At 40.8% G+C, this 25226-nt stretch overlaps 1 protein-coding gene across 2 annotated transcripts in view; it reads right to left on the bottom strand.

Moving 5' to 3' along the window:
* The window catches only part of CDC123 (cell division cycle 123), a 118680-nt gene that overhangs the window by 19086 nt on the left and 74368 nt on the right, over nt 1-25226 (bottom strand). For both annotated transcript variants that reach the window (XM_073619501.1, XM_073619502.1), the window contains exons 7-9: nt 19992-20040; nt 11158-11233; nt 2283-2405 (exon numbers count right to left, since the gene is read on the bottom strand). In XM_073619501.1, coding sequence (XP_073475602.1) covers nt 2283-2405; nt 11158-11233; nt 19992-20040 — 248 coding nt within the window. The remainder of the gene's footprint in view (nt 1-2282; nt 2406-11157; nt 11234-19991; nt 20041-25226) is intronic.

The raw sequence follows: 25226 nt of genomic DNA, 5'->3' as shown, positions 1-25226 counted from the left end.
TGCTACCTCCTGGGACCTCTGTGTTTCCCAGGAGACAGCAGGGGGGGTGCAGGAAGGGGCGTGACTCTATTCCAGGAAGTGGGTGCAAATACCTGAAGTAGACAGGTATTTGCACCCCCTCCCCCCTGAAAGGTGCCAATTGTGGCACCGGAGGGGGAGGAATCAGATGAGGGGAAGTTCCACTTTTGGGTGGAACTCCGCTTTAAGCTTTGAAAATGAAAGATAAAAGCTGACTATTGGTTGCTATACACATCTGCTCCAGATTCTGGCTGCTCCAGTTTAATTCCCCTTGATGTGTTTCATTTTATCTATTATAGACTTGTACAGGGTAATGTTGGATCTTTGTTATTTTTATTTTGCCCCTGCAATTTTCTTTTCCTTCTGACTTTTATACTCTGTAAACCTCAGACATCAAAAATGAACAAAGCATGGCCCACTATAGTGTATACTAACCTGAATCCAAAGCACAGAGTCTGGTGCCTTTCTGATCTCTGTTCTCTCTGCTATCTGCACAATTCAACTCCTAATAGATTAAGCCGACACCTCCGCCCCCCAGCACATAGCAAATAACTCATACCCTTAGCTCTGCTTTTCTAAGCCTCTTAAGAGGGAGTATCACTTCCCCACAAGCAGCTATCAGATTTCATGGAGCTGTGTGCTCTAGTGCTAAAAAGTGTGTGTGATGTCAGATCCCTGACCCCCCGCTTTTTAGTGCTGAGAGATGCGTTGTAAGATGTGCGTTTTGGAAGACTATAAAGAAGAGAGGGCTGCAGATAAACGGGTACAACCTATGTAGGAGGATTGGTTTCATCTCTGTGTATCATCTGAGGCTAGTCACTTCACTGGGCATATGTAAGGATTTACAAACAGTTTAATGTGTGAAAACAATAGACTATAATTTCTAGACTCAAATGATTTGTTCTGCAATATATGGGGTAAAGTGAGGTGTGTTGAAACGATTTCTGTACTTTGTACTGTAAGATCCCATACGTTACACTTATGTTTACTAAGTACCGCTACCTTACCATTATGTTACACAGACAACACTCTAAAGGAAGCTTAGCAGCTTACAGTTATTGTACAAGGAACTCATATGCCTAACAAATCCAATGTTTTCGCTACTAAAAACAGGGGAAGGGCTTAATGAAACTGACATTTAGTGGTGTTGGGACCAGTGCAATATAGGTAATGAAAGCATGAGAGCAATGTGGACAATTAGAAAGATAATCTAGATACAACTATTCTTCAACATTTTGCTACAAAATAGCAGAACATTCTGAAAAGCAGCCCATAGACATTTTTTTTTTTTTGAACCAGTGGGTTCAATGAAAAAAAAAAAAAAAAAAAAAAAAAAAAAAAAACTTAATTTTCCCATCCACACAAAGTGGATGGGAGAATCCTCCCCGCTGAGCTTTTATTTTGACAGTGGGGAGACTTGCCCCCCCGCCAGAATATACTGATCACTGCTGTCTATAGCAGAGTGACACGGATATAGCAGGGAAAATCTGACAGAGTGGTTGTACAGATGTCCATTGGTAGATCAACTTGTGTAAAAAACAACCTCTCTGCCCATACATGGATTGAAATTTGCTGGTCTCCGATGAACCTGGCTGAATTTTAATCCAGTTATGACTGGCTAAAGCCTCTAACCATCCTCAGTTTCTGCTAGTGGTTTGTACACTAATACAGAGTCCCAGAGTGAGTATCCATCATAATGCTTTTAATGACATGCGTGCATTGGTCAGCACGGCCACGTAAATGTGCTGCCCAATGCAAAAAGTGTATCTAAGACATTAGGCAGCACAGGGCATCATGGCTCCCAAGTGCAGAGGGATCTGGGGGTTGGCCAGGAAATTTGGAGTTACGCAATTCACCTTTTTTTTTTTTTGCGAAAAGGTTAACTTATGCTGGACTAGCACTTCTTAACCTTTCTTCAGTTGTGGCACCCTTTAAAAGTATGCAATATCTCAAAGCATCTCAGTCTAAAGTGTAAAAAACTGGTCAACTTAGTTTTTTTTTACAACATTTACCATTTCTTCTGTAAACTGCCAATGTTTGATATACAGTGACTGAAAACCTAAAGAAATAGGTGTGCAACCTTGCTTTAAACAGTACTTTGATCAGTGTTGTTGGATTATTACATATTATCTGTCTCCAAAACTGTCCAGCTTTAGCAACTATTTTCCACAGAGCTAACATTTGCACTACACCAAACTAACAAAAAGAGTTTGGATGGACAACACATGATCAGAAATGCTAAAAATTATACATTAAATACTTACAGTCCTCATCAAAGAAGTTGTACTGGATGTTTTTTTGAAAAAATTTCTGTATTGATCTTTGGATGTCTTCTTTTTGCTTACAGATGTGATCATAATATTGCGTATAATCTCTTTGTGATATACCTGCAAAGTTTAAATTATTCCATTATAAGTTAATTTTAAAATGCAGTGTTTGCTAGCGTGTTCACTAGAAAACGAGGCAACAGTTCGGCTGTGAATGAGGCCGACAGTCATAGTGAATAGTTTTGTCAATGCTTACATAGGGGTAGATTTAGTAAACCTGGAGAGTGCAAAATCTAGTGCAACTCTGCATAGAAACCAATCAGATTCCAGGTTTTATTGCCAAAGTGTATTTGATCAAGCTGAAATTTGAAGCTGATTGGCTACCATGCACAGCTGCACAATATTCTGGGTGCAACAGCTTTAGTAAATCTCCCCATGGTGTTAAACCTTGAGATGACCAGAGTAAGCAGATATATCCTCAGGAACAAGAGAGGGCAGCAATAGATCTACTCAGACCACCAAGGTATGGATGCTGCATACATTGGTAATGAATAAGCGCACCTGTTAGTGTGTGAAACGCGTCTACCATTTGAACACTTGGGATGTTCGGTTATTAAGAATTTTGATGGATCTTGGAGTGCAGCCATTTCTTCAGTGTTGATCGTATGCGGAGGCGAGCCAATGCGAGCACCCATGATATCATTAGGCTTCCTGTCTCACCTGGAGCAGCGAGTTCCTTTGCTTGGATGCTGCATACATATGGAGAGAGAATGAATCCCTTCTCCCAAGAAACAGAAGTGAGCACCAAAAGGTTCATTGCTTCTGAAAATAGCTTTGTGACCAACCTCAATTATTCCCAGGGCAAAAAGGGAACAAACCTGCCACCACACATATAGGTTCTATTTGTCACTGTTCCAGGCAGCATACCCTTTTTCCTGGCGAGAGGTCTGCCCATCCATGGCCAGCCTTAGATTTTACCAGAATAAGAAATGGCACATTCAAATCAAACAGCTTCAGGAGAAGGAATCGCTCCTTTTCCAGCCCTAAAAATGCACAGGATACACTGAAAGGACTTGTCAGGAAGTATTTATAATGCATAACAATCATCTGTTTTCTACACTACACCAATTACATTAATACATTTTATAAACTAAATGACTATAATGAATATAAAAAAAAAAGTGTTCTATAGTCTTAGGCCTCTTTCACACGGATGATCCGTATGTCCGTTTTTCGGATGAAAAACGGACATACAGTCATCCCTATGGAGCGTCGGATGTCAGCGGTGACATGTCCGCTGACATCCGACCCGCTCCGATCCGAAAAGTGTAACGGAGGAAAAACCTACTTTTTCCTCCGTTTTCGGATCGGATCGGATGACGACGGACACTACGGACCGTCATCATCCGATCCCCCCATAGGTGAGAGCGGCGCTCTGACAGGTCCGTCGCTGCACAGTGTGCAGCGATGCACCTGTCATCTTCCTGCTCAGCGGGGATCGGCGGAGCTATCCCCGCTGAGCAAGCGGATGTTCACGGGGCGGATCATGACTGATCTGCCCCGTGTGAAAGAGGCCTAAAAGTCTTGTAAAACCTATTCCTTTAAAAAGCAGGCATCAGCATTTCCGGATTTATAATGGTAGTGAAAGTAATCAACTCAATAATGTCCCCCTTTACAGCAAAAACTGGGTGAGGACATTGAAGTCTGAGAGGAGCAGCACACACAACAGGGAACACCCAATCTGATTGCAAGATCCACACACAGATGCCTGGGATCAGCATGACCGTACACACCAGAACAAGAGAAATGGATGGATTGAGCCAGCAACACTGTAGTTGCTACGACTAAGGCTCTCGCCGAAACACGTCATCTTTTGTGTTTTTTTGTCATTCCTTTGTAACCAGTCACCAATAAAATTGTTTTATGGACTACAGAGTGTTGCCAGCTCAATCTATTTGTCTGGGTGAGAAGGTTGGTGGGGGTTCACGAACTTATCCTTTAACTATGTTGCTTTCATCTTTTAACTGGGATTTGCAATTTATACAAGTAGGAATACTAAAAGGAGTTGGCCATTTTTATGGTATGCATCTTCGACTAAAATTTATTCTGGATCTACACAGACCTTGTGCCTGGCTTTCCTCTATAGACTGGCTCTGGTGGGGACAGCAGGAACGGTCCACTGCTGGAGATGGGGGTGTGCGGTTTTCCAGAGACAAAACAAGCAGTTAACCCATGCTGTGCAGCTCTACTGCATGGGAGAACATTTTTTTTCATGGAGTTATGCTTTAATCAATATTTAGAATAAGTGGTCCAGTGCTCCACACTGCTATGAATATACTTATTATAGCATAACATGCATGATCAGGGTGCTCTGATTCCATAACTAGGTGACAGGCAGTGTAATTCAGGTTATTCAATAAAAACAGGGAAAAAGCAAACTCCTGAAAAAGACTTATAAAAAATAAATCCAGTGAGTAGAGTTAAGATTAAAATAGAACAGCTTCAACCAAGACAGTTAATATGTACTCATTACAGTTCTATAGTCACAGACGTCACATAAGGGTCACATCAGTCTGCATGATTAATGTTAATGTGTATATTACAAATGCAAGAAATTACTAGGATATTAAAAAGTTCCCAGCTAAATTAGTTATATAATGGTATACTATTAATTACTGTAAACCATAAATTGTAAAAGTTTCCACAAGAAAAGTTCACATCTGAGTCATCAAGCAGCTAGCACTGTGAGGATGTACTTAACAGTTGACGTGACAATGCTGGAGTAAGGTACATATACCACTTGTCACTTAACATCAGTCTGGTTATAAAGTTATTCATAGCACTGTCATCATATTTTTGCATTGATGCCACTGAATTTTTGAAATACTTGTCAGAGTGTCACTGAGAAATGAGTTCACACCAGCATGCTGAATAATGCAGCTGTGTCAACATAACCTCTCTTTAAAAATGTGCAGCATCAGTGAGGATAGCATAAAGTAGACAAAACAGAAAAGGATGCATGAATGTTTTGTTGCGTAAATGCTATAAAAAGCTTAGGAACTTTCTCTGTTCAATGATTTTTATTGTTTTCACAAGGTAGCACACTACAGTCCCGAACAAAATAGAGGTCAAAAAGGTAGCAGATGTAGACAAAATAATAAAAGACAATTTACAACCAACCAACCAGTATATGGCTTCGGGGCCCGAGCTTAACGATTGGTGTGCAATTAACAGATGAAAGAAAAAGGGGGCGGTGGTTGCAGGAAAGAAAAAAACGTTTGCTTCCCTTATTGACACAATCAGCGTTGATAAGGGAATCTCCCCCACAGAGTTATTGTGTTCTGTCAGCGAGCAGTGTTCTTGGTCGGGAACTGTAGTTGCAGGAAAGAAAAAAACGCTCAATTTCCCCATGAACACAATCAGTGTTGATAAGGTCATCGCGTCCCAAAGCGTTATTGTGTTCAGCCGGGAAGGAGCATTTCTGGACGGCAGAACACAATGATTACTACCAGCAGCTACAGCCGCGGGTAGTAATCTCAGTCAAAAAGTCTGACAGGTTGGTAGCACTGAAATTGATCAATGAATCGACATCAGTACAATCAGTCTGCCCATACATGGATCAAACCTTGGCTGGCCCCTGCTGAACCAGCCGAGATTCATTCAAACTATGGTCAGCATAAGAGAAAGTCTAGGAACTTTTTAATGTTGGGCATACACTGATTGAAACTTAGTCGGACATGTTGAAAGAAAAATTCTGATGATCAACAGCTAAAGCCAGTGATCAGTGTATTCTAAACATAGTTTCCCAGCAAGGGGATTCCTGCATCTACCTCACTGGCTCCACAAAAAACAACAAAAAAAAAGACTGTGTATGGCCAGCCAGCTGGTTATACACAAGTAGAATCGAATTTTGTTTTAACCTCTTCAATACTGGAGACTTTCACTCAAATTCAATTTTTTTATCTTCTTTTGAGACAGATAGAGCTTTCTTTTATAGTGGTATTTAATCACCGCTGAGTTTTTTATTTTTTGGTAAATAAAAACGGAAAAATAGTTTCTTAGTTTTGGTTATAACATTTTGCAAATAGGCATTTTTTTCTTTACTGGTGTGCCCTGATGAGGCTGCACTGAAAAACTGCACTGATAACCAGGGCACCGATGATCAGTGCCCCGATTATCATTGTATACAATGTACTCACTGTGCTCTGCCAGATCGGCTCTTTTCCTCACACTTTGTCTCTGTGTGAGGAAAGGAGAACCGATAACTGGCAGGTCTATTTACATGTGACCAGCTGTGACTGGACACAGCTGGTCACAAGGTAAAGGGCCGCTGTAATTGGCCATTTACCCCGATCCGACGTGGATGTCCTAGAACTGGAGAGCCGTGCTGTAGTCTTTTGGCTATAGTGCGGGCAGAAAGTGATTAGGAATGTTAAATTGCTTTCCTAATTATTAGTGGGGTCAAATCGTTATCTGAAGGGATGAAAAACATGAAGCAGCAGGATGAAATTCTTTTGTTTTCTTGAATGAATGAATTTCTAACCGTTTGTGTTTTTTGTTCAATAAAGTCCATTCATTCCAAAATCGAATGTTAAAAGCAAACTACATTTTGAAGTACTTTTGAACAATATTCATCAAGCCAAGAAATATGCTATGAATTTATACACAAATGTTTGTACGATTATTTGTACAAACATTCTTATGTAAAACCAAGTTAGACCTAGCATTAACTTGTTTTCCCGGGAGTCTTTCAGGACAAGCAGCTGAGATTGTGGCTCCTCCCACCAGACCAAAGGAAACACTTCTTCCACCAAACTTCAAAAGGAGGCTTCTCTCCACCACCTGTCAGTCGTAGTAGAGTACCTTCAGCTTAGGCTGGAACACAGTGAATTATATCAAAACATACAACATAAGGGTGGGTCATTGCTGTCCTGAAAACCCCCCGGAAAACTAGTTACCGGTAAGTCCAAATTGGATTTTCCCAAAACGTCTTTCAGGAGAGCACCTGAGAGGACAACTGAGACTTACCCCATTAGGGAGGGACAACTGCCTGCAGGACCTTCCTGCCAAAGGCCTGATCGCTTGCTGATAAAAAGGCCCAGTCTGTAATGATGGGCAAACGTGAAAAAATTTGACAACGTGGCCGTCTTGCAAATTTGTTTGGGGAGGCACCAGCTCTTTCTGCCCAAGTAGCTGCAAGCGCCCTAGTGGAGTGTGCTGTGATCTTCAGTGTGGGAGACAAATCCATTTTGGAATATGCTTCTAAAATTGCCAACTTTAGCCACCTGGCAATTGATGCTTTGGATGCTTGGTGACCTTTTTTACTACAAGAAAAAAAAACAAAACAAAAAAAAAAAAAAAACAACAAATAGCGAGTCCAAAGTCCTAAAGTGATTAGTTATCCCTAAGTAATGAAAAGAGTTCTTCTTACATCTATGTTACGAAAAAAACTCTCTCTCCCGTGAAGGGTTGGAACAGAAAGTCTGTAGGACAATGTCTTGTGAATGGTTCTGAACTGATGCCACCTTTGGCAAAAAACTTGGATCCGTCTTCAGAACAGTCCTATCTGCAAATATGGACAGAAAATGTTCTCTAATTGATAGAGCATGAAGCTTGCTGATTCTTCGTGCAGATGTAATGGCAACTAGAAATACAGTTTTGAGGGTTACATTTTTCAAGGAAATTGATTCCAAAGGCTCAAAAGGTTTTTTTGTCATTGCCTGCAGTACCACGGATAGATCCTATTTTGGAAAGTTCTTCATCAGGACTGGCCTGGACCGAGCCAGGGCTTTAAAAAAAACAAAAAACTAGAAACTAAAGCCTCTGAGGAAATAGATCTTTAAAGACAAACTCCTTGGGACGCTACCTGTACCTTAAGGGTACTAATTACTAGACCCTTATCTGCGCCAACTTGTAGGAACTCCAAAATTGATGTGGAATCTCTCAGGGGTCTGCCTTCCGAATGGCACCAGGAATTGTAGATTTTCCAATTTTTTGCGCAAATAGCCCTAGTAACCTTTTTTCTACTTGAAAGTAAGGGGTTTACCAAGGGCTCCAAAAAAACGTTATTATTTAAAAGCTGCTCCTCAGATACCAGGCGGTAAGTCTGGCTACATTCGGGAAGTTTACTGGATCTCTGAAGTAGCAAGTTCAGCCTGAGGGGAAGGTGCTAGAATGGCTTGATTAATAGATGAAGAACTGTTGAAAACCAAGCCCTCTTTGGCCAAAACAGGGTGATTAGAATCACCAAGGCCTTTTCCTTCCAAATTTTCTTTAACACTAGCGGAATTATCTGAAATGGTGGGAAGGCATACTCTAGACGAAACTCCCAAGGATGCACCAGGGCATCTGTCCCTAAGGATTTCATATTTTCTCTGGAAGCAAACAGATCCAGCTGGGGTTTTCCCCATTTCTCAGTGAAAAGAGCAAACACGTCTGGCTTCAGGGTCCACTCTGCTTCCTGAATAATTTGGACAGGAACTACGCTAAGTTGTTCAGCTTGCCTTTGAGGTGGACTGCTGACAAGGACAGCAAATGACTCTTTACCCACTTCAGAATTTCTGTGGCATGCAACTGCAGATTTCTGCTTCTTGTACCACCATATTTGTTCAAGTAGGCCACAGTTGTGGCATTGTCCAACAAAATCTGGATATAGTAACCCTGGAGATCTTGCGAATAAGTATCCAGCGCTGGCATTATCCCAATGGGCACCCCAAGCACTGGCATCTGTCGGAGCTACTCTTTCTACTGGAAAAGATCCAAGCTTGACTTCTGGAGGTTTACGATCCACCCCAACATCTCCAGATGGCTGCGAGCCCTGACCAGATCTTCCTGTAGCTTTACGCTCGAAGGGGCAAAAAAAGAGGAAGTCGTCTAGATAAGGGATCACTGCAATCCCCTGAAGACGAAGTGGTTCAAGAGTTTCCGTCATCATCTTTGTGAATATCTGTCTTTGTGAGCGAATATCTCTTTGTGAGCAGATGAAAAGTCGAAAGGAAGCACTCTGAACTGCAAATGAAGAATCTGTTTCCCCATATTCACCCCTAGTCTCAGAAACCTTTGAGACTGAGTGGCGATGGGTATGGAAATTTAATAGATTACCGACTGTAAAGATTGAGTCCATGCAAAATTTTCTGTAAAAATACAGATCTATTCAGTAGTTTTAAGTTGAGAATTAGACAAAAATTTCCGTCTTCCTTTCTTCACTAGAAAGACATGAGAATAGAAACCCTGTTGATATTCTTCTGGCGTTACTCGAACCACCACTCTCTGTTGCAACAGATCTTCTAGAAGGGTATTCATGGCCATAGACTTGGCTGCGTCCTTCGGAAAATTTCTGGGGAAGACTCGAGAATTCTATCCTGCATCTCTGGGAAAGCATCATCGAGATATACTGATTTGATGTTACTGTATGTTGGGAGAAACCCCTGAAGCCTTCCTCCCACAGGAAGTGACAAGTCATTGTGTTTTGTTGGCCTGCACAGGAGGATGGAAAAGGAGTCCACCCCTGTTCTCCGATTTCTGCAAGGAACAGTTCCTTCTCTTGGACTGGGGCCTGTTGTCTTGGTCTTAAGCCCTTTGAGGTTGAAAAAAAAAAACGCTATGGAGGTTACTTTTTCTTCTTAACCGGAAATTTTCTCTGGCCCAAACAAAATTTCCCCAGTAAAATGAATTCCACAAATTTTACTTTTGGATGCTGAGTCCCCTGTCCAGGTTTTCAACCAAAGTGTTCTTCTGGCCGAATTAGATAGAGATACTGACCTTGCTGTGAATCTAATAGACTCGGCTGATGCATCCGCAATGTAGGCTACAGATGATGAAAGAGTAGAGAAGGAATCGAAGATTTCTTGTTTAAATGAATCTGATACAATATGTGCCTTTAGCTGGTAAACCCAGTACTCTAGATTTCTGGACACACAAGTAGTTTATAATGCCCAGTGTGCATGAGGCATTATAGTCAATAGTTTCTATTTAGAAATAACAATTTTCAAGCTTGCACTTATGCATTTTTATTATTATAAATATAAAGAGTGACATTCCCCAAACTCAGCAAAATAACTGACATATTTTAAAGAAATAGATAGATTTTACACACATGTTCAAACTGATACACAGTTGGAAATCATCACATGAATGCTGGCTAAAGAGCTACCAAAAACACCATTGAAACAAATAGAAGTAAATATAGAACATAGTAATATTGTATGCATGCATGCATGCATACATACACAGGCTTTAACATGAAATGTAAGCATCCATTTCTATTTACTAAAATATAGTCATAAAAAAGTTTTTTTTTTTTTCAAAATGTAACTTGTGCATCTGTGGCTTGTTACACACTGTAAAACAAATATGGTGAATGCAAATAGTCTTTGTATGCAAATAAGAAGGCATGAAATGCAGTGCTACACACTAAGAAAATGGAAGATTAATTCTATGCATCTTAGGGAAACATGAACAGAGCCAAATCTTGCATATTAATGAAAGGGAAATGTATAATATTTCTACAACATCCACTATACACTTCCACATAATTAAAGGTTTACATCCCATCATCATGTAGTGCTCATCTTTAAGGCTCCTTTCACACTACTGCGACTTCAAAGTCGCACAATTTTGCCACGATTTCAGGGACTGCCTGTGTAAACTTGAAGTCTATGGACCTCAACTGGGATCAAAGTCTGACCAAAGTAGTACAGGTGCTACTTTGAAGCCGCACAGATATGAATGGTACTCATTGGAAGTCATGGGGTACGACTTGTCACACAATTTTGCAGTCCCAAGTCGCAGGACAAGTCGCACAAGTGTGAAAGGGGCCTAAAGATTACTCATCATTTGTATAGTTTATATTCATGGTTTTGGAAAAGCTTACCTATTAGTTTGTTTTCCTTAACAAAGCATCTAAACTCTCCACCTGGAATCAATTCACACCATTTCCTTAGAACAAGCTAGAGGGAAACAAAAACAAAAACAAAAAATCCGAACCACTGTCATTATTTTAATCCATTATGAAGTACATCTATGTGGAATTGACAGTGTTACTCACAGAAGATTAACTTCTACAAAATGTTAATCAGAATCATTGAGCAAATAACTCACAATTAAAAGATTAGTGCAAAGAGCAAGGATGCACACTTGCACATGTCAACCAATTACAATTCAGTAAAGTTTTGATGTCACAACAGTAAAAGCTGATGTCTGCTTAGTTACAATATCATATTCCCTTAGTCTGTAAAGTTCTCTGTAAAAACATGTCAAAAAAGTTGTGGTTGTGATGAAAAGCATCGCCCTCATGTTTGGCAAAGAAACAAAAAGATGTTTTACAGGAAATTGGCTTTTAAAAAAATTACAATTAACCAAGGCTAAAAAAACTGCACATTTTCTCATTCTCTTTCTGCATTTACAGTGGATATAAAAAGTCTACACACCCCTGTTAAAATGTCAGGTTTCTGTGATGTAAATAAATGAGACAAAGAGAAATAATTTCAGAACCTTTTCCACCTTTAATGTGACCTATAAACGGTACAACTCAATTGAAAAACAAACCGAAATGTGTTTGTGTGTTCCAGTGCATTTTTTATGCGTTTAACAGCATTCCAATACAGTTCAGTGCAGGAAAAATGCATCACGTTCTACTTTTTTTTCTGGAACTGGAACACACTGAAACTGCAAGCACTGGTGTGAACTATGCAATTAAAAACCATATAACCTACTTTCCATGCATTTTTGATACAGAAAAAAAAAAAAAAAAAAAAACGCACTGGACTGCATGTGGTGTGAACTGGCCCTAAGAAAAAAAAAAAAAAAAAAAAAACACGCAGATTTTGTTAGTGCAGTAATGAATGTTACTATGCTTCTAGGAATGAATGGTAACAAAAAAAACAAAATGAAATCCATATTTTCCAGAAATTCTATGGTTAACAGTTATCTTCCTATTTGTATAACACATGATAAAAAAATACACATTAAGGAACATTTTAAACATGACCTAAACTAATGATTGCACACAGGTGCAAGCATTAATTCCAATACCTGTTCCAACACCCCCCTGCCTAAAACACTTACCTGAGTCTTCACTTGATCCAGTGCTGTCCCATTTGTAGCACAGCTGCACTCTTCCTCTTCTCCCAGGAGACTGAGAGCAGCCGGAGCCTTTGGCTCCCGCTGTTGTCAGTCAAATCATGTAAGAAGAGAGCAGAAGGCATGGCCAAGCTGCGCTGTGTGTGTCTATAGACGCAATCAGCCCGGCTTGGGAGCATGGGTGCCTCTTCAGCACACCGCTTGCTGAGGGGGCATCCGCAGGGAAGGAGGAGTGGACAGCGCCAATATGGGACTCTAGAAGAGGAGGTAAGGAGCCGCTCTGTGAATTACCATTTCACACAGCAGATAAGTAAAACATTTTTTCTATTTTAACAAAAAAATTAGCAAAGAATTTTGTATACTCCTGGATCCATCATTGAAGCATTCAATGTTTAACCGGTTCCCGACCAGCTGCCGCAGTATATGGCTCCCCTGGGTGAGCCGTCGTAGCTGTACGTCGGTTTTTTAAGACATTGAAGGAGGCGCGCGCGGGCCCGCAGCGTGTCCCCGAAGCTGATGCGAGTGCCTGGTGGGCGCAATGACCGCCGAGTACCCGTGATCGCTCATGACAGAGAGAACAGGGATCTGTGTGTGTAAACACACAAATCCCGGTTTTGTCAGGGGAGAGGAGACAAATCATATGTTCCTACCAAGTAGGAACAACGATCTCTCTCCTCCCCTAGTCAGTCCCATCCCCCCAACAGCTAGAACACACCTAGGGAACAGAGTTAACCCCTTCCCTGCCAGTGACATTTATACAGCATTTTTATAGCACTGATCGCCGTATGATATATCACTGGTCCCAAAAAATGTGTCAAAATGTGTCCGATTTGCACGCCGCAATATCGCAGTCCTGATAAAAATTGCTGATCGCCGCCATTACTAGTAAAGAAAATAATAATAAAAATGCCATAAATCCATCCCCTATTTTGTAGACGCTATAACTTTAGTTTGCGGAAATCAATATACGCTTATTGTGATTTTTTTTAACCAAAAATATGTAGAAGAATACATATCAGCCTAAGCTGAGGAAAACAGTTTTGTTTTTGTTTTTAATTTGGGATATTTACTATAGCAAAAAGTTAAAACAAATAGTGTTTTTTTCAAAATTGTCGCTCTCCTTTTGTTTATAGTTCAAAACATAAAAAAACGCAGAGATGATCAAATACCACCAAAAGAAAGCTCTATTTGTGGGGGGAAAAAAAAAGTACGTAAATTTTGTTTCGGTACAGCGCCGCACGACTGTGCAATTGTCAGTTAAAGCGACGCAGTGCCGTATCGCAAAAAATGGCCTGGTCAGGAAGGGGGTAAATTCTTCCGGGGCTGAAGTGGTTAAAACAGAAAAAAATATGTCCAGTTCTGAAATGACAACAGCTGCCTGGATGCTAGAGATTTCTAAACAGCAATGTGCATTTAAAAGGTAAAAAATGGTTGCTCATACTTATCATCTATTCCCAAAACCTCACATCCACAGTATATCCACTCACGATAATTGTCACTTAAGCTCATGCTGTACTTGTCATACAACTTCAGAGAGTCACAGTTTGTGAGACTTTAATAAGAGCTAGAAATGGAATTGGCCTTAAAACACACTATCAGTGATTGCTTGTTTACAGGAAGTAAATATATGCATAATTCTAATGTGAAAAGCTGGATTAAAATCACTGCAACCTCCCAGAAAGCAATTTTATTTGCAAAAATTGATCACTGAAGTAATGTTTAAAATTCCTTTTTGGCAATGCCATTTATAAGTGTATATTATTTTAGACACATACGATAAAGCACTAAAATGTGTATTATTTAAAGTGCTACTCTGTAGAAGGCAGATGCCTATACTTAACTGTTTTCAGGGCACTTCGGTCTGGTCACATGATTGGCTCCATCAGAGAGGAGAGGGACAGCCAACAACGGATATCCCGTAGTAAGCCTATAGGTGGTGTGACCATCCAGGCATTTCATCTGTTATTAGCACGCTTTCCCCTCCCCTGAAGCTGGCCAGTGGGGAGATCACATGACCAGACAGGAGTGCACTGAGAATACGTAAGAATATGCATCTTCCTCTTAAAGGGTTATTAGAATAAGAGCTAGAAGAAACGTGGGAACAGTTTTAGGCTTATGCTGGCCATACACTATATGAAAAATTGGCCGAAATTCGGTCATTTAGACAGTTTGTTCATTTTTCGGCCAGTTAATAGGCACAAAATCGATAATCGTTGGGACGTTTTTTAGCCGAAAAAAACGAAGGACAAGTTTGAAAAATTTCTGATGAATGAATGATAAACTGAAAGGTTAATATGTTTCCCGTCCGAACTGTTACTGTTTGCACTAGGTATATGTAAAAAAACAAACAAAAAATGAATTTATGCATTGCACTGCTGTTCACATTACATGCGATGTCTGTGCGGTGCGATTTCAGCCATACACACAGTATGGCTGATATCGCACTGCATTCGGTCCAAACACGCACAGGACCCTTTTTTCTGTTCGGACCAGAATCAGATCACATGTGTGTTCACACATATGCGATCTGATTCATGTCTGAACCGTCAGTTCACAGTGAGTTACGCAAGCTGAACTGGGGGTGTCGTTAACAATGTATTGACACTCCCCAGCAGTTCGCATTTGGCAGTGTGAACTTCCATGCGAGTCGGTGCGATGCGGGAACCCAAAGTGGATTTGCAGGCTTCTTGCATCGCACAAGTGTGAACCGGGCCTTAGTTTATAATTTAAATGTGTATTATTTCGTTTTGCACACCGCAATAGCAATAGCTTGGACACAATCTTAACAGCTATATTAATCATATGCCATTTTATTTAGTTTTATTGAACAAAAGCGGGAAAGCTGTAAAGAAATCTAACTAATATATAGAAGGAACCTCCAGGAAAAATCCTTCTATGACCTGCCGATGCAATCCAGTGCGAAATTAAGCTATACTAAAGTATATTGGTTCATTCAACAAAAACTAAAGATGTAAGAGTCCAGTATGTGATAGAAGAATTTAGACAGGAGCAGATCTAAGGTTGCGTATGTTTCTTCCTCTAGTTTGTTTATCTTGCCATCAAGCTTCTTTCAATCTGTATGTAGCATACATGCTAATGTGGAGAACAGTTACAATCTTGTCTGACTCATTTTCCAGGAGGCCTGTTTCACCATGCTCTGTCATCACGGTAGCTTCAAACTGAGATACCTTTTTATATAACATGACATTCTGGGGATTCCCTGCCCTGAGAAGTTTCCAGATTTTGATATGAAACTCACAAAGACTTTCTTGAAGTCAATAAAGCATATGGGAATTTCTGGTAGCAATCTGCTTTTTCAATATACAGGAGCATATTAGAAAAGTCTCTAGTTCCTAGGCCTTTCAATAACCTGACTATATTACAGGGCAATTCTCTATAGTTTCAATTTTCTTGTACAATCACTTATATTACCTTACTGGTGTGCACCAATAAGAAAAATGTACAATAGAAAAAGAGAGAGAAGTGGGACTTTAAATGAAGCACACAGCAGCACAATGCAGGTCAAGTGACCAAAATTCATTTATTTGGTATAATCCATGGTATGTATAAAACATTTTGGGCATCCAACCTCTAAAATGCTGTGGGCATCAAGCCTCTATATAATAAACCATGGATTGATTATGCATGCAATACACAATACGTCAGATCCATTGTCACACAGAGAGCAAAGATATGCATGTGTACATTTGTTACTATGATTAGACCCAAAAGAGCCATGAAAATTAGGACAAATTATTTATTTATTCTTTATATAGAGGCTTGACACCCACAGCATTTTAGAGGTTGGATGCCCAAAATGTTTTTTACATACCATGGATTATACCAAATAAATGAATTTTGGTCACTTGACCTGCGTTGTGCTGCTGTGTGCTTCATTTAAAGTATCACTTCTCTTTTTCTTTTTAACCAATGACCGGGATGGAGGCGAGCATCCCTTTGGTGCTAGCCTCATTTAAAGTCCCAACATTTTCCTTTTTTGAAAAAATGTACAATAGTTTCTTATATTGCCGGAACCCATTCTTTAGGTAGAAGCACTGTATGCAAACTCAACTCCGGTCATTTGGCAATTTTCCTGTTTACCTAACTTGTTAGAAATATTCAGCGAGTACCTTAAGTGGTTTCAATACGTAGAAAATTCAATTCCAGTAGCATTCTTGCTAGACAGTTATAACGGGGCTTATCTTCTGCTGCAGTGTCGATCCTTGTCTTTTCTGCCTGTCCTCTGGGTTTCTTAATTAAGTTGTCATAAGGTCTGTGTTGTAGTTTTTTTTTTTTTTTTTCATTGGTTTTGCGGTCCTTCTGTTTCTCTACTATTAACATTCAGAATTTCAAAACAACTTTATTCCAAAAGGCAAAATTATCGAAGGCACATTTGGTTAGCATAATGGCTTTTTTTTCCTTCATGCATTTTAAGTGAGCCGCTGAGACGGTTAGTATTGCTAACCTAGAGTATTCAGATTTGCGCTGTCATCTTGATTTGCCAAAAGTATTGAGATTTTCTTATGCTCTCCAGATTTTATAGCCTATGGTCGGTTTTAGTGACAAAGTGCAGCCAATCAGTCTTCGGTGCTGTGCAGCAGGTGTCTTCTACATAGATCTCATAAAATTAGAATATCATCAAAAAGTTTATTTATTTCAGTTATTCAATTCAAAAAGAAAAAAAACTCATATTTATATAGATGAGTTACACACAGAGTGATATTTTTCAAGCATTTCTTTCTTTTAATTTTGATGATTATGGCTTACAGCTAGTGAAAACCCCAAATTCAGTATCTCAGAAAATTAGAATATTACATAAGACCAATAAAAAAAAGGATTTTTAATACAGAAAAGTATGTCCATGTACAGTATAATATGCACTCAATACTTGGTCGGGGCTCCTTTTGCATGAATTACTGCATCAATGCAGTGTGGCATGGAGGCGATTAGCCTGTGGCCCTGCTGAGGTGGTATGGAAGCCCAGGTTGCTTTGATAGCGGCCAGCAGCTCGTCTGCATTGTTGGATCTGGAGTCTCTCATCTTCCTCTTGACAATACCCCCCAGATTTTCTATTGGGTTTAGGTCAGGTGAGTTTGCTGGCCAATCAAACACAGTGATACCATGATCATTAAACCAGGTATTGGTACATTTGGCCATGTGGACAGGTTCCAAGTCCTGCTGCAAAATGAAATCAGCGTCTCCAAAAAGCTGCTCAGCAGAGGGAAGCATGAAGTGCTCTAGAGGATTTGGGGAGCCATGTCATCTGCTGGTGTTGGTCTACTGTGTTTTATCAAGTCCAAAGTCAGTGCAGCGCTTTAGCAGGAAATTCTAGAACACTTCATGCTTCCCTTTGCTGACCAGCTTTATAGAGATGCTGATTTAATTTTCCAGCAGGACTTGGCACCTATCCACACTGCCAAAAGTACCAATACCTGGTTTAATGATCATGGTATCACTGTGCTTGATTAGCCAGCAAACTTGCCTGACCTAAACCCTATAGAGAATCTATGGGGTATTGTCAAGAGGAAGATGAGAGACACCAGACCCAACAATGCAAATGAACTGCACACCCCTATCAGAGCAACATGGGCATCCATAACACCACAGCAGTGCCACAGGCTGATCGCCTCCATGCCTTGCCACATTGATGCAGTAATACATGCAAAAGGAGCCCCAACCAAGTATTGAGTGCATACTGTACATGGACATACATTTCAGTAAGCCAACATTTCTGTATTAAAAATCTTTTTTTTTTTAAATTGGTCTTATGTAATATTCTAATTTTCTGAGATACTGAATTTTGGGTTTTCACTAGCTGTAAGCCATAACCATCAAAATTAAAAGAAATAAATGCTTGAAATATATCACTGTGTGTGTGTAACGCATCTATATAAAATATATGAGTTTCACCTTTTGAATTGAATTATTTAAAAAAATAAACTTTTTGATGATATTCTAATTTTATGAGATGCACCTATAAGTGCTATTTTGTATGGCTGAAGTCTAGGTTCACATCTATGCGGTTACGCTTGATGAGTTTTTCAGGCACATTTTGCAGTGCGTTTTGAAACCCTCGTTTTTTTAATGCGTTTTTGCAAGCAGTTTTCACTTCCGTTTTTTTTTTTTTTCCCTTCTCTAACTGCTTGCCGACCGTCTCATGCCGATATATGTCGGCAGAATGGCTCTGCTGGCCGAAGCCCCGTATGGGTACGTTGTACCCTTTAAGAGCCGCCAGAGGGCGCGCGCCCGCTGCATGGCGGGTGACCCGATGCGTGTGCCCGGTGACCGCGGACACGAGGATTTGTGTGTGTAAACACACAAATCCCTGTTCTGTCAGGGGAGAGGAGTATCGCTGTATAAATGTCAATGGTCCCAAAAATGTGTCAAAAGTGTCTGATCTGCCGCTATACCGCTAAAAATCGCAGATCACCGCCATTACTAGTAAAAAAAAAGCCATAAAAATGCCAACCATCTTTCCCATAGTTTATAGACACTATAACTTTTACGCAAACCCATCTATATACGCTTATGGCGATTTTTTTTACCGAAGATATGTAGAATATACATTGGCCTAAACTGATGAAGAAATTTGTTTTTTTAAAAACATTTTTGGGGATATTTATTATAGCAAAAAGTAAAAAATAGTTTTTTTTTCAAAATTGTCGCTCTTTTTTTGTTTATAGCGCAAAAAATAAAAACCCCAGAGGTGATCAAATACCACCAAAAGAAAGCTCTATTTGTGGGAAAAAAAGGACACGAATTTAATTTGAGTACAGCATTGCATGACCGCGCAATTGTCAGTTAAAGCGACACGGTGGCAAATTGTAAAAAGTGCTCTGGTCAGGAAGGGGGCAAAATCTTCCGGGGCTGAAGTGGTTAAACACACTGTATCTTGCTAGTTGCTAAGGAGGGGGCCAGGAAGCCGTTTGTCATGTCCTTAACAACCGATTAGTCATCAGCTGTCAGCGGGCTTCCCCGCTGACAGGTAAATGTAATTTTCTTTAAAAATGCCAGCAAATCACTGCTTTTTACGGTGAACAGATTCAGATAAGCCCCCCGCCAGCCACCGGCCAGGGTGGTTGGGAAGAGGCCCTTGCCCCATCAACATGGGGGCAAGTTGCTGCTTTGGGGTGGGAAGCGCAGGGCACCCACCCCCCATGCTCGGGGAGGAGAGAGACACCACATCATTTAAAAAAAAAATAAATAATTGGCGTGAGGGGTTCCCTCCGAATCCATACTAGACCCCAAGGGCCTGGTATGAACCTGGCGGGATCCCACGCCGTTTTTTTTCCGCAATTTTTTTTTGCCGGCAATTTTTTAGTTTTTTACATTCAGCTGTCAGCGGGGTAATTTATTGTTTATAAGGAATGGTTTTATGGTTTTGACAATTTTTAAGGTTTAGAAGTCTACTTTATTTACTGTATATATATATATATATATATATATATATATATATAACCTCAATGATGAATTCTCATCGTTGCAATTATGGTTCAAGGACAAACAGAAAATAAATACAAAATACACTATGCATCCTCTTCAAACCGAAGAACCTTAAAGAAAGATGCAAATATAAAAAAATTCTTTCTGGTTAAAAGATTATCCAAATAAAAAAGTTTTGCTTACCTCATACTTTACATTGGGGTCTGGGGAATCATCTGTGCAGTGAATAAACCTGTAGATCAGAACAATGAAAGCCTGTCAATACAATAGCTATTAGGACATTGCTGTTTGCAAGAAACATCTATAGTGGTTAACAGTGGTTACCAACCTCCAACCTACACGGGTCATGTATTCTGGATTTCCTTCACCATGTAGAAGTGCTTTAAACCAATGCCAATATCTTGGTATTTATATACAGCTTTTTTATCTTAAAGCAGAGTTCCACCCACAAGTGGAACTTCCGCTTTAAGAACTCCTCATCCCCTGACATGCCACATTTGGCATGTCATTTTTTTGGGGGGTGGGTACTTAGTTCAGAGTGGGACATCCTGTCCCACTTTCTTCTTCCTGCTCTTGGCCGCCTAGGCAACTCCTCCTTTCCCCCTAGGCGGACCCTCCATGCCAGCAATCTTCTGGGACACGTGACAGGTCCCAGAAGATTGCCTAGCCACTAGCAGAACACAGCTCGCGCATGCGCAGTGCGCGCCCGGCCGTGAAGCCGAAAGCTGTCACGACTGGGTGCCCACAGTGGCCATGACGGCGCCGGAAGAGAGGGGGGGAGAGAAGCGAGGCTCCGGGCAGCCGCATCGCTGGACAGGTGAGTGTCTGTTTATTAACTTTTTGTAAGCTACACTTTTTGTAGCTGCTGACTTTTAATAAACTTAAAAATTTGTGGAACTCTGCTTTAAGGAAAAGTCCCAAAACATGACTTTTTGAGAGTGCTTAAGGACTGAGGTTGGAAAAACACTGTTTTTTGAGAATTAAGTATGATATATAAAAACGGCTTATTAAAATGTGTTGTAGCACCTTATGGTGACCAGAGTGACAATGATGACATAGTTGTTTGCCAACTTGGAGAAAGAACTTTGTGAACCTCCAACACAGTATGGATGGAAATTACGATAACAGGATTTTTGATTTTGATCAAACAAAATCTTTTTCTAGGAGTTTATAAAGGGGCACAGGCTCAGAAATCTGAAATGTATGACTCATACTGCCACCTACAGAAAAATTGTTAGCCATTCAGGATAACCCACCCACTGCCATCATGATTCAGTTACACACAAAGGCAGAAGGAGTGATAACAGAAAAGGATTTTTACACCAGAAATCCTGTTGTCTTTCTTGTTATCTTCCAAGATTTGAGGGAACCAAGTCACAAGACTTTATCTAGGACATGGCGGTCAGCTAAGGTCCCAGGGTTTTGGTCCTGAAGAGCTAGCTAGTTGTCTACTTAGTGTCCACTGTAAAAGAAAAGAGGAAAATGGGAGAGCCCTTATAGTGTAGTAAGTTGGTTCAAAAAGGCTATTCTGCTTAAATGTGGTTCAGCAATCAATTGTTCCATTTGGGGGCACCCATGGGGGGTGTTATCATGAAACCTTGCAAGTGCACTTATGGAGAAAACCTGTCTCCATGCAGGATGAAAGTGGCCATTGACGATGCCATGGGGATCCTGATCTTGGGTCCTCTGTGGGGTTCTCAGGCAAGTGTGTGTAATCGGTGAGTTCAAGTGGAGACTGCAAAAAAGTCCTTCTTGAATAATGCAGAAAAGGGTGCCACACCAAATGAGCCAAGGAAGACTCTGGGTGGATGCCCCCTCCCCATCAAACTCCAAAGCAGTTAGTGGATCATGGGCTGGAAAGGCCTGCAGGCTTGCAGACAAGCTATGGAAGACTCAGAGGACTGGCTGGAATCAAGCATGAGATAAGGATTCAGGCTGTCAAGCTTAAAGCGGAGTTCCACACAAAAATGGAACTTCCGCTTTTCGGAACCCTCCCCCCCTCCGGTGTCACAGGATGGCGTCTAGGTGTCTAGGATGGCGGCGGCAGCTGCCGAGAACCGAGCGGGTTCTCGGCGTCCCCTGCCGACATCGCTGGACCCTGGGACAGGTAAGTGGCCATGTATTAAAAGTCAGCAGCTGCAGTATTTGTAGCTGCTGGCTTTTAATATGTTTTTTTTTTGGCGGTGTGGGTGAACCCCCGCTTTAAGGTTCAAGAGGAGGAACACTGCAAGCCCCCATAAAGTTGTTTGTGGTTCGTGAACTGAAAAGGTCCGCAGCTTGAGCTGGTTGCAGTCAAGCTAGGGAAGACTGAGGAGTGGGTGGACTCAAGCATTGGACAAAGATCCAGACTGTCAGCATCAGGTCCAAGAGGTGGAATGCTGTAAGTCCCCCGGAAGCTGTAAGTGAATTGTGAGCTGCAAAGGCTTGCAGGACCGCTGCCCTTGCACTAAGGATCCGCAATATTATGGAAAAGTGAGATACTCCAAAGAATACACAAGACTCAGCTGCAGACGCAGGAAAGGTTATGTAACTTTCTGTGATTAAGTCCATGTAGGAAGGAGCAAGGAGGACTGACCCTAACAAGGAGCCAAAGGGGATTCCTCTCTGGCCACATGCAGGAGACACAGAAGAATGGCATGCATGTGCACACATTCCTGTTAGGTACCTGTTGTACCAGGTACTTGTGTTAAAATCTATCCTGTTCTCTTTGTATTGCTCCCTTTGAGTGAAATACCTGGTGATCCTGCCAGTCCCCTGCTTTCCCATCTCAAATTGACCACACTAGGCATAGAAGCACATCCATCTAAGCATGGTCAGTTTTCAGGCTGTGCTGGGATAACAGCCTGCCCGTTCCATAATGGCCATGATTTGTACTGACACACTCCCCTGCACTGCCACTAGGAACATCATTATACTATTTTTCTACCCCGGCTCTCTAAGCCCCTAATGCAGCTGAGATCAGGGAATACATGTTCACTTATTAAAAAAGAAAAAAAGGTATATTATATATATATATATATATATATATATATATATATATATATATATACACATATATACATACACACACACACACACATACATACATACACATACACACACACACACACACAAATGTTTAGCCTTTAATTTCTATTTTAAACTGAATGGGTTGTTTTGCATTGTAAGGATTCACATTATACTTTAATCCTTGCAGTGCAGGGGCAGCCCCACTGCAATTGAGAATTTTTACTTTCCTTGTGGGCTATATTGAAGAATCGTGATTGAAAAAATGTCTTGATAAAAAGGAAATAATTTTATTGATTTTCTTGTCAAATTTGTTTATTGCATTTCAACAATTAGTATACATAAGTACATATCGTGGTAGCAAATGAAAAGATCACATATATGGTAATATTGAGTTGTAGTTCCAACATAAACTAAAAGTAGTTTAACTCAAACAAACAATTTTAGCACGAATCTAACTACTCAAAAGATTGTGTCACACATTGTATAAGAGAGAATAAAACCAACTTAGACCAGGTTAATATAAGATGACCTCAGATAAAAACCAAAAATAAAAAGGTCTTAATTATTATCAAGAGTATAGTTTTAAAATAAAAAAATAAAAAATTTATTATAGTATCTAAAATCTTATACTACATATTGGAACTATGTACAATTGGTATAATGATAACCAAGGAAATAAAAGTTCTGCTACCAGAAACTATATAAAGTGTGAATTGAAAGAGAGAGAGAGAATAGGGGGAAAAAGTAGAAGAGAGAAAGAAGATAAAAGAAAAAGTAATCTTAGGTAGGAGAAAAAATAGATAGGGAAGAAAGAAATGAGAGGTAGTAGGGGTCCCCGGGGTAATAAACGCATATCATGAATGCAGAGAATGGAAATTTTATTGATTTTCTTTGAAAAGAAAGGACATTCATTTTCCTAGTACATAAGCTAGAAACTCAATCACGATGAGGGGGAAGGATTATACTGGCTAACAGTTTTTTTGTTAGCAGTGTCCAATTCTCCTGTAGGTGGCAGTATAACCCAATGTCTCTCAAAAGTCCTTCTGACCTTGTGCCCCATAATGAAGGATTAAAGCAGGGGTCAGCAACCTGTCGATCGCGATCTACTGGTAGATCTACTGGTCAGGTGACTGGTAGTCACTGGTAGGTGACTTCTGTGTAGTGTTGGCTCCTGTCCCATGTGGAGTGATACAGTTTACCTAACCTGCGGGTGCAGCTTTCCTGCGGGTTTGCTGCGCTTGGCCACAGACTTCAATTACATCCTGTGGGTTTGGTGCACTTTCTGAATGCAGGAGTTTTGGTGCGCTTTCAGTGCACCACACCTGCAGGATATAATAGAAGTCTATGGCAAAGCGCAGCAAACCCAGAAAAGTTGCAGATGCACTGAGCAACACATCAGAGTGAAATCATTAGGGAGCTCAGAACAGTAAGGATTAATTTACATTTGCAGTTTGGGGGTGGTAAAACCCCATAGTTAAGATGTGTTTTTATCACCCACACCCCAACTGCACCCTCTTTAGCTGCAGTGGCCAGGGGTGTACATGTGCCGCAGAAGAAGTTATACGCCCTGTCATAGGTGGTGGGTGTGGCACCTGCCAAGCTTGAGCCATTCAAGTGAATGAGGCCGCTCTGCATGTGCCCTGTAACCTTATGCAATACAGCAAACAAGGGGTTAAAGCAGGCAGGATTATGTTGCTTTCTCACCACCTGCTCTAACCCCTTAGACCCCACATAAGCATGCCGTTGTAGGGCAGTTGCAGAGTGGCCCCATTTACTTGAAAGGGTTGTGATTGGCAGGCGGTAGCATCCACCAAATGCAACAGGGGTTTTAATCCCTGCTGCAGCATGTCTCCGGCAAGCCTTAGCAGCCAAAGGAGCTGCTAACTGGGGGCGATAAAACTGTGACCCAACCACAGGGTGGTAGACACTGCTGCTCTTCTGAAAAGTAACCCGAGTAAGTTTGAAAGGTCACAAGGAGGTGATAAGTTGCCTCCTCACCACCTGATTTAAACCCATGATTGCCGTGCAACGCACGCGATTGCGACACAGTAGTATGTTTCAAGCAGGTGTGAGGAGACAACACTTTGCCCAGGGATCTTTGACTTCTCCCATGTTGTTCAGGTAGATCTCCACCTCTTTAAGTTTGCCCACACCTGGATTAAAGTAGAACTAAAAGGCAAAACTTTTTTTTGTTTGTTTTGGACAGAGTGAAGGTGGATTAGAACACCCATTAGGTTTGTGTTGCTGTCTGTGCCCTTGTTAGGGAGATTCACCCTCTCCATTGGTCCTGTTTACCATTATCATTGAAAGTGAAAGTAAAAGAAAATTCCAAATTTTGGGTTGTCCCCAAAAGAGAAATAGAGGGAAACTCTTCCAATGGGATCCCCAAGGGATTCCCTTACTGTGCAG

Source organism: Aquarana catesbeiana, linkage group LG03 (genome assembly GCF_042186555.1).
Source record: "Aquarana catesbeiana isolate 2022-GZ linkage group LG03, ASM4218655v1, whole genome shotgun sequence".
Classification (NCBI taxonomy): Eukaryota; Metazoa; Chordata; class Amphibia; order Anura; family Ranidae; genus Aquarana; species Aquarana catesbeiana.
Note: the sequence above shows the minus strand (reverse complement) of the source record. Positions and strands in the feature narration are given on the sequence as shown.